Source organism: Sycon ciliatum, chromosome 9 (assembly GCF_964019385.1).
Source record: "Sycon ciliatum chromosome 9, ocSycCili1.1, whole genome shotgun sequence".
Classification (NCBI taxonomy): domain Eukaryota; kingdom Metazoa; phylum Porifera; class Calcarea; order Leucosolenida; family Sycettidae; genus Sycon; species Sycon ciliatum.
This window is the reverse complement of record NC_088651.1, coordinates 18,984,245-18,998,372: the sequence shown is the minus strand read 5'-3', so window position 1 is coordinate 18,998,372 and position 14,128 is coordinate 18,984,245. Positions and strand designations below refer to the sequence as shown.

Genomic DNA, 14,128 nt, shown 5'->3' with positions numbered 1-14,128 from the left:
CGCTCGAGCCACTGGGACTGGGCGACCGACCGGCTGTAGGGACTCGGCGTGGTGGTTTTCTGGACGTTACTGTGAGAGAGTGAGTCTGTGCACAAATATTATGTATGATTACGCGTCTGCGTGAATGTGCACGTGTGTGTCTGTGTGTACGTGTGTGTGTGTGTGTGTGTGTGGTGTGTGTGTGGTGTGGTGTGTGTATGTGTGTGCGTGTGTGTGTGTGTGTGGTGTGTGTATGTGTGTGTGTGTGTGTGTGTGCGTGCGTGCGAGCACGTGTGTGTGTGTGCGCGCGCGCGCGCGTGTGTGTGTGTGGGGGTGGGTGCACATGGTTGGTATGTGGTGTTTATGCGAGCGTATGATAATAATCTCTTCAATAAAATTAATATCTTTATTTCAAGATTACCCAAGGCCGGTGAACGCCCTATCAGGTTGATCTCCTATTTGAACATGCGCATATGTGTGTGTATGATGTGCCCTAGCTCACTTTTAATTATTATATTATTATTATGTTATACACGTAGATCATGTCCATGATGCCTTTCCTCTGCGCAGGTCCACCGCACTATTGTTTTTAAGATTAACATCATTATTACTTCTGCATATGCATTACATACTATGATCATGCTGGCTTCATCCCTTATCTCCTAAGCTACCCCCCCCCCCCCCCCGGTGCGTCTGCCCAGTGTTGACTCCGAGACCCACGGTCGGACGAGCTGCCCAGGCCTCACCACCACTGCCGTTTCCGTGCTGCCTTCTCGATACATACGTATGTACACTGTATATCATGTGCACATTCACATGTCTGAAGGTTTGTGGTTTTTCAATAAAAAAAATAAAAAAATAAAAAAATGCACTCCCAATCATTATGATACACAACATCAACAGGCCATTTATGTGCCGTGTATTTGAACGGCCCTGGGCTGTCGCTCCAAATTCGAGGACAATGCCACAGTTCAAAAAAGCTGATCTCCCCACCAAAGGACATAGAATCTTGATGGGCTGGTCACACCGTCCCAACACACATATACAAAACACACAGTGCATAGAATACGCATACACACAATCAATGTACAGTCTGAATAGCAGCAGTTACTAGTCTCATAGCTCAATGACCTGAAGGACACGTGCAGTGGGAATGGCAAATATCTACACTAGTACGTGTATCTGTCAAAAGCATGTTGCATGTAGGCAAGATCGGCGGATAGGGGGGGGGGGGGGTCAGGGTGGATGACTGTATAATTGGATTGTGAGATGGAGATCTACACAGGATATAGACAGGCTATCTGTTTATTTAGGAATATGAATGAGCGCTATAGGGTTACATATCAGTCAACTGAATGTGTGGACTACAAATTATATACAAACACAATGGGGGGGGGTGTGCAAAGCACAGTATGTACACAGGGGGGGGCAGTATGTACACAGGGGGGGGGGGGTTGTGCGGGGGGGGGGGGTGGGGGTTGTAAAGCACAGTATGTACAGGGGGGGGGGGGGGGCTCTGACAAGGTGTTGAGTCGAGGCCTATGGGTACTGCTAGTGGTACACAATCTGTACTGGTACAGTTTTAAATTGTTTTGTTCTCTTACATAATCTGTCACTGCATACTAGTAGACTGTTTCAGGATAATGTGGAATTACTACCGACTATGTGTCTAGTTCTGCATCATTAAGTGACGGTACTGGCAAGATAGCTACGGTACTACTGTCACTATTCTAGGCAGAGATCCTTGTCCAAGGAAGATCTATAGGAACTGCTGCTGAAGAGACGTTTGCAGGCGTCCACGCTGGCCAATTCAGTATGGTTGGCGAAGATTGCTAGTTTCTGCAGTGAGGTATGGCTGTTGATGGCATGCAGGAATGCAGTGGCATCATCGTCGGTTAGGCTACAGTGCAGTGGCTCCTCGTGAACACCGACTACTAGCACCGTCAAGCATGGCCAGGCAGTGTGCAGGTTTTCTGTTAGCACGTTGATGCAGTGTGCCCAGTGGGACTGACAGATGTGTATTTCAGACAGATGTGATGCACTATGCAGTGCTGTGCAGATCATGCGCAGACCCTCTTGGTCAATACCGCCACAATTGCTCAGGGTGAATTCCTGGAGACGGGGAACGTCGGCAAGTGCGTTGGCCAGGAGTAGTGCGGGGTTGCCAGTGACCTGTTCTGACGTTGTTACCTCTCCACTGCGTGTAGCCTGTGCTGGCTGGGTGTGGACTGGGTGTGATGCTACACTGCTCCTGGAAGCATCACTAAAATCACCGTAAACCACCCAGATCTTCTCCAGTTGTAGGTGTGAGGACTTGATAACGAGGAGGATCTCCTGCCACTGCCAACTACATCTCTCTAAAAGGAGATCGATGATGTTGCTACACTTGAGTAACGATGCTGGCAATGAAACTGGGTGGTTGGGCTGCAGGGAACGGATGTAAACAGTCCTCACACTGCTGTGGTGGACATTGATGGCTACATCATAGGCACGCATGAGTGCAGGATGGTAGGTACCCCATATCCGTACACCCATGCACTGGAACGCAGCAGCAATACTGGACATGGGATGGGTGTCGTTGCCATGGTGATGAGAATACTCAGCATAGCAAAGCACGGCAAGATGCAAGTTTCCGCGATGCTCCTCTGTTATATCGTTGTGAAAGGGATTGTTCTGTAACAGTGGCTTATCCGGCTTTTTAGCAGTAAGAGACTGTGCGAGTACCTCTTTACCCATGCGTCCGAGAGCAGTAGCCAGTGTAGCAGGCGTTGCGTCCGGGCACCGGTCCACCCAAGCCAGCAACATTGTACTCAGGAACTGCTCACCGCTAGACGATCGACCGTATTTGCTGCGATTCTCTACATACTGTTCGCCACTTCGTCCATCAATTCTGTCGGATAGCAACTCTTCAGATAGGCGATGTATTTCATACTGGTCTAATCCGGCGCTGAGGGGCTCGAGCAAATCCAGTGGGAAAGTTTCCAGTGCCGCTGTGTCAGCCAAACCTTCACTTTCACCATCCCAGTTTTGCTCGTCTCTCTCTTCTGACTTTACCCGCGTAAGTAGACCGTTGATCAAGCAGTCAGCCTTCTCCCCATCCAGCTGAGCCGTCAGCAGCATCCAGAACGTGCGTAAGTGGCTGGTTTGGGGTCCCAGTGACTCAACCAGGTGAACAACATGTGCCAATGTTGTTGTCTTGTGTACAGCCACGTAGCGAGCAGCCAGAGACTCTTGTAATGTCAGATGGCTGAACATCCATAACCGGTCCTTATCCCTGCTGCTGTTGTCGGCCAGTACAAGAAGGCCCAGTGACTTTGCTTCCCTGGCAATCGAACGTGCCTCCAGGTCAGCATCAGTGAATATCAGCTGCTGCTTCCTCAGCATGCTAAAAGAGAACTTTCCGAGATCCAGGATGAGGGACCGCACACGAGCGGGGATCGTATTCCAATTCTTGTACGGCTCATCGGTGTGACGCTCTGCTACTTGGATGGTCATCATCTCAAAGATATCCGAGAGACAACGGGGCAGCGTGCGTTTACGACAGTGGAAGATCTTGCACGTCTGCATGGCCAGGAATGGTGTGGCCATCATACTAGCAAGGTTCTGGTCAAGCCGTACTGCCGTTACCAGTGCCGATGCTTCTTCCGCTGATCTCAGCACCTTTTCGATGTACTCCTCTACATCATCCTGCCGGAAACCCACAAGTTCCACACGCCGATCAAACTGCTTTTGATCACAGAGGCTCAGTAGCTCAACGCACGGCCGTGACGTCACTACCAGACGAAGCCCCTTCACATTAGACCCGTTGATGATGTCACGAACAAAGCCACTACACTCACTAAGGCGAATTTCATCAAGCCCATCTAATACTAGGCACACTCGCTGCGCTTGCTGACGTACAAAGCCATCGATGCTCTTGCGCTCGTCGCTCGTAAACTCTCCCAGCTCTTCCACACCAAGCAGAGAGCATATATTCCTTGCTTTTCTCACCTCCTTGTGTCGCAGCTTTCGCGCTACCACCAGGTCAAACGACGTCCACATTTCTTCCTGGGCCCATTTCAATGGAGCCACTTTGGTCAAGGCGAATGTTTTGCCGCAGCCAGCACTGGCTACAACCAAGATGCGATAGGTTCGACCACCGCTAGAGAACTCCAGCATCTGCTCTTTATCAAGATCGAAGAGACTTTCTAGCGAGATATTCTCCAAGCTAGTGGCCGCCTGTGTGAAAACATGTTCCACACGCCACACGTCGCCAATCGAATCAAAATTCGTCCTGCTGAACTGATCTCGGAGCTCGGGTCTCGACAAAATGATCAGTCTCACTTGCACGTCTGAAACCCTGGGTTCGTTGAGCCCTTCCTCAACCATGCCTTCTCCCATATCTACCGTAGCGCTTACATATTTCTCAACTAACAAATCTCTCAACCTGCACACTGCCTCGGGTATGTTTCTTACCTGATCTGCTCGACCAGAGGCAAGACTTGCTTGTGCGCTGGCAGACCCGTTCGCTGCGGGTTCACCGCTATCCTGACTCGAGCACTTTGCTTCAGAACGACTGCTGTTCTCCGCTTTGCTCGCCATGACGCTGAATGGCTCACACACCTACGCCTACAATCGTAAAACTGCCTTGTTTCTATTCCTGCAATTCAATGCTAGTGTGTGTGGTGCTGGTTTTCAGCCGCGAATGAACACTGGTAGATTCCAAACTCAGCTAATGTTATTTTCAATATCACGCAATTTGACAACAGTCAAAGTCATTGGACTTTGTCTGTCCCGTAACACTCGAACTCAAAGCTGGCTTTGTCACAACAACGGCAACAATCAGCCTATGTCTGTTGCTGCTTTTCTTGTTTTTCTGTTTACTTCACCACTGACAGCCGTCGCCAAAAAAATCCGGCCAATGCCAAGTCTACGCGTACATAGCCTATAGGTATGGTAGGTAGATCTACGCGGTACTTCATCGCGGGTTCATGCACTGGAGAGTGGAGTGGCACATGCACTAGACTCTAGTCTAGTATCTCTAGGCCATTGGCATTGTACTGCCGCTGGCACTGGCACTGAACAGCACTGAACAGTCTGCGCCGCACTTCCTGCTGCAGTCGGGTTGAGCACTGCGCCGAGCCTGAGTCTGACTCTGAGTGAGTTTGAGTGTAGAAGGCGACGGTTTCAAATAGGGCATGCCGGTAGGTTGCAAACCGGACCGGACTCAATATTCACTTTCTCTCTTGGTATTTTGATTAGAAAACATATGTCACAGTGAGACTACGATGTGATCTACACATGTGTAGATCTACATGATTGTACTTGGTTTGGTAGATCTACAAAATTAATAGTTACTAGTGGATACTGTCTGAAACAGTTTTGTACTGTCAGGCACACCGACTGTGGTCTGTGGTCGTCTTGACCGGGCCAGACTTTGCTGTGTTCGAGCGCCGAAGAAGGCATGCGGATTATGGATCCTTGTGTCGTCATGAAAAATAATTCATTATTGTGCACTCAATCTGCGGACAGGTTTGTCCTTTGTCACGTTTGTGTCTACTTCAACTACTAAGTCTTGTTGTTGACGATGAAGACGCTAGTAGTAGCATGAACTGAATGATTGGAACTGCAGTACAACCGCTGCAGTGCTACGTGAGAACTGCTGGTGGCTCTGCATTCCGATGAGTTACGCAAGTGCCACGCTAATCATTAGTCACTGATGCTGGCGTATCACACAATGGAGTTGAGACTGGAGATGTGCGTACCAGATCAGCGGATATTGTTTATACGGAGTTAGTTTCAATTGTTGGAATTGAATGAGATTAGTTTTACGTTGGGTATGATTTTGTCTCCTATTCCATTAGAATTTTGAGTAAAGTGTAGAAAGCAGTGTAATTTGAAGTGTGGCTCTTAGGCCACAACATAATTGCATAAGTAATAAAGCTGCAAGAAGCGTCCAAACTCATCTTTTCTAAACTTGTTTGTCAATAATAAGTGACGTAATGTGTCTGCAGTGGCGTCGGAAGGCAATTTCGTGTGCCGGGTACGGTTAGCCGTCTGAAGTACATTATACGCGTCAGGGAGGTATGCCTGACTTGAACATTTTGGAAATTCAGAGCCCAGTGAAGTGCATGTTAATGATTCACGGGATACTCGGTGCAAAGAGTGGTACGGTCATTACCATAGTGACCGTAATGTGTCCGATTCCCCTGACCTGCCATAGCAGGGGTCAACCACTCTTGAATAAACGTGACTGTGTGTGTTCATGTGTGTGTTTGTGTGTGTGTGTGTGTGTGTGTGTGTGTGTGTGTGTGTGTGTGTGTGTGTGTGTGCATGTTCGTGTGTGCGCCTACATTCGCGATTTGATGTGGGATGCAAAATTGGGAAAAAGAATCACTCGCAAAGATTTGATTTTTACGACCCAACGCGTATAGCCGATGGATTTGTAGGCTTGCCTGTGAATCATGAAGTCCCCAGTTCAAAACCTGTGCTGGAAACAGGGGGGGGGGGGGGGGAGGGTGTCCGGGGCTCTCTCAATCATGGTGATGCGGGCAAGTGCCACTTTACATGCAATGAACTGTGCTGACACCATACTGAGTTTGTGTTCCCCAACACGTCAGGTGATGCGGCCGCGAATCCGCCTAACTTTGCCTATCACAGGTGTGTGTGTGTGTGTGTGTGTGTGTTGGAGGGTGGGGGATTGAATCAAAAAGACAGTAGTATCCTTTGCTTGTATGGAGATGAATATGGTTTCAATACAGTGACATGAACTTGTGTTACTGTTTCTGTATTGCTGTACAGAGGCAGCAGTGTTCCTTGCCATGATTAACGCAGAATACAAGTGCAGTTGAGGCTGATGCGCCAGAAGACAAGATTGCAGAGGCTAAGGGTGACAGCCGCAGGTCTAATGCTGAACAGACTGCGCATGTTGAAGAGGTTTGAGTAGATAGCATATGAACAGGCAAGATCGAGGAGCAAGTGATCACCCATACCTGGTGAGTGCATTGTTCATTCTGCAAATTCAATGCCGTTGTGTGTGTGTGTGTGTGTGTGTGTGTGTTTCTGTCTGTCTGTCTGTGTTTGTGTGTGTCTGTGTCTGTATGCATACACACGCATGCATGTGTGTGTGTGTGTGTGTGTGTGTGTGTGTGTGTGTGTGTGTGTGTGTGTGTGTGTGTGTGTGTGTGTGTGTGTGGTTGTACTTTTCCGGGCTCTTGTTTCTGGCCTCCGACCGTGCTTGTTCTCGCCGTTGTGGACAGCCTGGGGTGTCCCCAGCCGTCCAGGCCAACAGTGCCTGAGGTGGGGTATTCACCGACAGGAGACTTGGTCGGATAGTTACGATGCCGACACTCTCCTCGTCGCCCCCACCTCGGAGTCCTTCGCGAGGCTTTGCAAGCCCGCGAGTGGAGCAAACTACCGCACGAAGACGACGACTTGGAACGACTCTGAGCGTTGGCTCATGGAATGTTCGCTCTGTTGTGGAGAGTGATGGACCAGTTCTAGCGGCAGCCGTGAGAGGAATCGTTTCCGATGATAAGCCAGAGCCATAGCCGCTGGAGATGGCTCTCTCGAACATGGTCCCGCTCGTCGTTCTATATTGTCGGCCCCGTAAGGGGCCACGTGACCGTAATGGCAGTGTTTACCAGGACCAGGACCAGGTGTGTGTGTGCTTGTGTAAAACTTCATGGTACCAGTGCTTCTAGTGTCTGCTTATGTCAAAGCAGCATGCTGACTTCGCTGGTTACCCCAGCAAGTGTAGGGTGTGCATAGGTAACTGTCTTGGCCGTCTCAGGGGCCGTCCGTAAATATCGATGTTTTTTTCAAGACGATATTTGTTCATTGCTCCCCAGACCCCATCCCTCCCCCCTCAAAACGAACATACACCTGTTTATGCAAGGATCGATATTTTTTGATGGAGTTCAATTTCCTCATGAAACGTGACCAGTTGCCACTCTAATTTCACCGTACACCTAGGTTTATGTTGCCACGGTCGCACACCCTTGCCATGGCTATGCTCACGAGGTCGACTTTCACATTGTGTAGGTCATAAACTACATGTTCGAACAGCGCCCGTCCATAGATAGAATTCGATATTTTTTTCTGCAAAGACGAGACGAACAGGGCTCAACCCCCCTCCCCCCCCCCCCCAAACGAACGAACAGGGCTCAACCCCCCTCCCCCCCCCCCCCAAACGAACGAATCTCTTCTCTAAAAAAACATCGATATTTGTGGACGACCCCTTATTCCGATATGATCGGTGTGGTGTACATCAGGAATGTATTGTTGGTCGATTTGCATGGCTTTACCAGCTGAGTGGATTAGGCAGGTATCTGGCGCTAGTCCTGATCTCTTCCCCTCTTGATCCGCTATTGTTACTACAGTCAGACCTCGCTTATCCGGTCCTCTTTTATCCGGATCCCTCGCCATCCGGAAGAAAGTAGCTGGTTACATATTTATAATATACAGTATACTTGATGCATCCAACATAAACGGTGTTCCCTTGCCTATCCGGATATTTTTGTGGAAAACAGATGTGTGCGGTTATGCGAGGTCTGACTGTATAAGATATAATCTACAAAAAGAATAGAATGGGATACGGAGCTTGGGTTGGCTGTGACTCGGATTTTCACGCCTGTGGCGGTCATCAGACAGCAATGATTACAAAAACTCAATGAGTGTTCTTGATATAGTGTGGTGAGGTGCTAGTGGAATCAGCGCAAATAAGGTCAAGCGGTGATTCTATGCATGTACTTGCAAGATCAGCGCCAGACATCAGGCATCAGGTGTAATCCTGGTTTATGTAACTGACTAGTAACTGGAGGTGTGAAGTTAGATAGGTAGAATTTGTTGTCATGTCTGCACTTGGCCACTAGCTTGTTGATGTTCACCCTTCTGTCAGCATGCAAGATCTCTAGCTTCTCACGCAGATAGAGAGGGTAGCGCTTGGTGGCATTGGAGTATGCTGGTGTTTGGGCGACAACTGACCAACTGATGCTGTACCCGGCATCCTTGCGATTCATGTCCCAGATGAGCTTCGACAACTCGGTACTCTTCTCCATTCGCTCATGCCTCATTGACGTCATGTGTCCGTCGTATCGCTTCTTGAACGTCATTTCCGTTAGGCCGAGGTACTCATTTTGTTCGTCTTTTCCGGTTTCTGTCACGCTGGCCTTGTATACGATTGACTGGATCTGGCAGTTTCCATATTGGGCAGTTAACTTTATCCCTGCAGTTGCATCTTTTCTCTGTTCTCTGTTGATTATCTTTCTGCTTCTTCCGCAAGACCGAATTGTTGAGCGCCTTTAGTAGTGTGTGTGTGTGTGTGCGCGCGCGCGTGCGTGCGTGCGTGCGTGGGTGTGTGTGTGTGTGTGTGTGTGTGTGTGTGTGTGTGTGTGTGTGTGTGCTGTTCCTCAGCCTTCATGGGCTGTTTGGCGATGTGTGGCGTGAGGGTCGTGTCCCCCAGGAGTGGGTAGATGCCATGCTGGTGCCAATACCGAAAAAAGGTGACCTCTCCAGGTGCGATAACTGGCGTGGGATATTTGCTGGATGTCGTAGGCAAGGCACTAGCAGGAGTCATTCAGCTACGCCTCCAGTCTCTGGCGAAAGAATTCCTCCCGGAATCGCAGTGTGGCTTCCGCCGTGGCAGATCATGCTCTGACATGATATTTACCATCCGCCAACTCTTGGAGAAGACAGTAGAACATCAAACCACGGGTTTCTTTGTCTTCATCGATTTGCGCAAAGCTTCCGACTCGGTTCCTCGTGAGTGTCTCTGGCAGGTATGGGCTAGAGCTGGCGTCCCTTCACCCATGCTGGCGGTGATCAAGTCGTTTCACACCTCAATGGCTGCTATATTACGCATGAGTGGTACAACTGTAGATCCCTTTAGCGTTCATAATGGTCTACGCCAGGGTTGCTCAATGGCGCCCGTGCTGTTTAACATGTTCATGTGGGCGTGGTAAGCAGATGGCAGCAGCGCGTTAGTGGTGTACCTGGTATTGGTTTCAGTTTCTTGCACAATTCTGACACTGGTAACCTCTACAGGAAGTCTCACCGCACCGACCCTGTCACTACCGCTACGGAGGCTCACTTCGCTGATGACTCGGCATTGTTCGCTACATCAAGAGCTGGTGCCGAGGTCGCATTGACAATCTTTGACAACACGGCGTCCGAATTTGGCCTCGCGGTTAGTGCCACAAAGACAAAGTTTTTGGTTGGTGGTGCTGATGTGTCTGCTGCTGACCGCGCACCCCTCAGTCTAGCTGGTGCATGTCGACATTGTCTGTGTCACCGAATTCAAGTATCTGGGTTCGGTAATTCACAGCGGCGGCCGTTCATCCCGCAATGTTGACTCCCGCATTGCGAATGCCTCCCGAGCGTGTGGCGGTTTGCAAAAGTCCATCTTTGGCAACAAGCACCTGGACCTTCACATCAAGAGGTGTGTGTTCAACGCCTGTGTCTTGTCGCTCTTGCTGTACGGTTCGGAGTGTTGGACGCCTCTTCAACGGGATTTGCAGCGGCTCTCTGTCTTCCACCACCGATGCATCCGCTCGATCATGGGAGTGTCTCGCCAAGAATGCTGGGATGACCACATCACCAATCACCAACTACGAGTGAGGTGGGGTGATCCCGACACCATCCGCACGAAGGTGGAGCACCGCCGCCTTGAATGGCTCAGACGTGTTGCTCGGATGGAGGACCACCGGCTGCCGAAGCAAGTTCTCTTTGGCACGCTTTCGTCGCGGCGCCCGGCTCATGGCCCTCGCCGGCGCTGGAAGGATTGTATAGTGTTTGACCTTCTTTCTCGCGGCCTTGAGGGGGAATGGCGAGCTGAATGCGAGTCGCGTTCCACCTGGCCTCGGCGTACTCACCGGTAGATGCCCAGCATCCCCCCCTCCCCCCCCCCCCTCCCGTCACCTGCTACACCTGCGACCGACAGTTTGCACGCCCCAGTGATTGCACTCGCCACAAGTGTAGGGTTGAGCGTGCGAAGCCGGTTGCGGAGCAGAAAGCTGCATGCCAGTGTGGAGAGTGTGGCCGTTGGCTGAAGTCCCGTGGGGGTCTGGCAAGGCACAAGTGTACTTACCCCCAGTCAGCAGTCGGTGCGCCCCTGCCGCTGCCTGCTTCTCCGCTGTGCTGCGCCGCTCACTGCCAGGCTTGTGACCGCTGCTTTGCGTCTACACGTGGCCGCGCCTGTCATCGCTGCTCACGGACTTGTAGTCGTCCGACCGTTCAGGACCGTCAGGGTTTCACATGTGTTTGCGCCTGCTCCCGCCGATTTCGCTTACCGCATCACCTGGATCGTCACAGGGCTGTGTGCTCCTCCTCTCTCTCAGCTGCCCCTCCGGGGCCCACGTAACCTTCATGGCAGTGGCTCAACAGGACATGTGTGTGTGTGTGTGTGTGTGTGTGTGTGTGCGTGTGTGTGTGTGTGTGTGCGGGTGTGTGTGTGTGTGTGTGTGTGTGTGTGTGTCATTTGTTTACTAGGTCATATTGGTGTGAAGTCAGCCATGACTAGTGGTTGTGTCTGTCTGTGTATGTGTGTGTGTGTGCATGTGTGCGTGTGTGCATGTGTGTGTGTGTGTGTGTATGTGTGTGTGTGTGTTCGTGTGAGGTGTGCATGGTGTGTGTACACGCGTGTGCGCCGTGTGTGTGTGTGTGTATGTTCGTGTGTGTGTGTGTCACACATACCCGTGTTTTATTGAGCCAGTTCTCATTTTGTACTTGCATGTAGGGGATTTAGGTTAAAAGGCACATTTCTGTTTGCTACCTCCTCTCCTTCTCAGTTTCATTGCATTCTTGTCTCCAAAAATACTGTACCTCTTCTCTTGCAGTAATATAATTAATCACTATCGCGTTGGATTTCTCTCTCTCTATCTATCTATCTATCTCTCTCTCTCTCTCTCTCTCTCTCTCTCTCTCTCTCCCTCTCTCCGTGTCCAATTTACAGGCACCGGCATCACAGCTGGACTTCCTAACAACAAAGATATTGCCAAATTACCATCACCTGCAGACGTCGCAGTCGGCAGCAGCAACATTTTGACCAAAGATATCCTTGCCGTATCCACCTTATGTGGCCCTGTGATTTTTGCTGCAAACCCACAGTCGCTGAACACGAGTTCTAACATGCAATTGACTAGATCAGATTACTGGTCACGCTATCGAAACCTATCATTTTCCTCTGTATGTTCTGCTGCGTAACATGTTATCGTGTCTCATTCTTTCACATGCTGATCATATATGTATGTTTTTAGCATTGTATTCAACAGAGTGATGCAATTTACAAACAGCTAGATCATTGTCACATTCATGCGCATTGTCTGGTTCATATATTATAGCAATAAAAACTGCTTTATGGCAGTTTTCGCGGATGCGGAAAACTCGGCTTCCAGCCGAGTCTCACGCGAACCGTGAAATTTATTTATTTTTTTTTTTTATGGCAGTTTTCTAAAAAAAGTTATTGTGTTCTAGTCCATGGACCCTGTCTAAAAAGTGAGAAATTAACGAAATGTGATAGCCGAAAATTAAAATTTCACACAAAACCTCACAATAATCACAACACTTGAAATGCTGCTTTCAACATTAAACTTGTACTGCACCAACAATTGGCAACATGCGTGCATAGGAAAGAGGATCACGAGGGGAAAAGGTCTGCTACATGTAGCTTTTCATTCTGTGTGTGAATATTGTGAGGTTTTGTGTGAAATTTTAATTTTCGGCTATCACATTTCGTTAATTATTTCTTACTTTTTAGACAGGGTCCATGGACTAGAACACAATAACTTTTTTTAGAAAACTGCCACAAAGCAGTTTTTATTGCTATAATTTCTTTTGTTTTTTTCTGTCACCAATCAATGGAATGCCCTATATCAAGAGTGCATAAACACATCAATATGTAAATGATGGCTTTCACATCATATCAATACCGTATTATACGCATTGATGAAAATGGCACTAGCATAATGCATGTTCTTCTGCGGGGAAACATGTGAGTAGTGGTCTGGTACGTGGTGGTGGTGATACTTTTTTTATACGGAGGTCATTCTGTGCATGTTGAAGCTTGCTGTTGCAGAATTTCATGACTGTCATAAAATTGTCTTCTCTTTCAGATATTTCAGATTTCCCCATCCTCAATCAGATTTATTTGAGAAATGTAGCCAGGTGCGTGTCGCAGATGTTTTTGTAAATTCTGTGTTTATAATGGTGTACTAGCTGTGCTAGTACTTGTTAGCAACAATCCGAACTAGCGCACACACTGCATTGCTTTGTACTGCATTCAAGACTGACGTCATGCGCTTTGTTTTGCTGCGTAATCACAAATGGCACCAGCCCATTTTTGCGGAAAAGAATCTTGCTTGCCCTGTTGTGCTCTTCCAGACAACGGATCGTGCTTCAGCAGTGTTTCTTTTCCCACCATCCCTCCCTATCCAACTTATTCACACCATCATAATATTATCGTACCCACTAACCGGGTCCACTCTCACAACTGGTGTTATCTAGCTATTTGCTGCGGCTCTGCCTTGCGCTATATTGCATCCATTTAGCATTGCAGCTCTACGTTGAGCTAACAGCAGCTCTACTTTGAGCTAACAGCAGCTCTACTTTGAGCTAACAGCAGCTCTACTCTGAGCTAACCGCAGCTCTACTTTGAGCTAACAGCAGCTCTACTTTGAGCTAACAGCAGCTCTACTTTGAGCTAACCGCAGCTCTACTTTGAGCTAACCGCAGCTCTACTTTGAGCTAACAGCAGCTCTACTTTGAGCTAACAGCAGCTCTACTGAGCTAACAGCAGCTCTACTTTGAGCTAACAGCAGCTCTACTTTGAGCTAATCGCAGCTCTACTTTGAGCTAACAGCAGCTCTACTTTGAGTTAACCGCAGCTCTACTTTGAGCTAACCGCAGCTCTACTTTGAGCTAACAGCAGCTCTACTTTGAGCTAACAGCAGCTCTGCTCTGAGCTAACAGCAGCTCTGCTCTGAGCTAACACCAGCTCTACTTTGAGCTTCAAACCAGTTGTTTCGAAACCAGCACTCCTCAATCCAAAGATGCCTCTTTGTTGACTTGTTTGTGTGAGGGATGGGGCTAATGGTTTATAATCATGGGTTATCGTGATAAGGTAGTAGTAGTAGTATTTCTTATTTTGTTAGGGAAATCCCTACAGACGTTGCCG

At 48.9% G+C, this 14,128-nt stretch overlaps 1 protein-coding gene and 1 long non-coding RNA gene across 2 annotated transcripts; one reads left to right on the top strand and one right to left on the bottom strand.

The window, feature by feature from the left end:
* Positions 1–1,493: 1,493 nt before the first annotated feature.
* LOC135825073 (uncharacterized) lies at positions 1,494–4,787 on the bottom strand. Its single transcript, XM_065337812.1, has one exon. The coding sequence runs from the start codon at positions 4,558–4,560 to the stop codon at positions 1,705–1,707; it is 2,856 nt and encodes a 951-aa protein (XP_065193884.1). The 5' UTR covers positions 4,561–4,787; the 3' UTR covers positions 1,494–1,704.
* Positions 4,788–5,491: 704 nt separating this feature from the next.
* Positions 5,492–12,925, top strand: LOC135824587 (uncharacterized). Its single transcript, XR_010554882.1, has 3 exons — positions 5,492–5,750; positions 6,760–6,953; positions 11,909–12,925. It is a non-coding gene; the product is annotated as an uncharacterized LOC135824587 (long non-coding RNA).
* The last annotated feature ends 1,203 nt before the right edge of the window (positions 12,926–14,128 follow it).

Excerpts from the sequence above, each read along its gene's own strand:
- LOC135825073 (XM_065337812.1), bottom strand. The coding sequence starts at position 4,560 with ATGGCGAGCAAAGCGGAGAACAGCAGTCGTTCTGAAGCAAAGTGCTCG.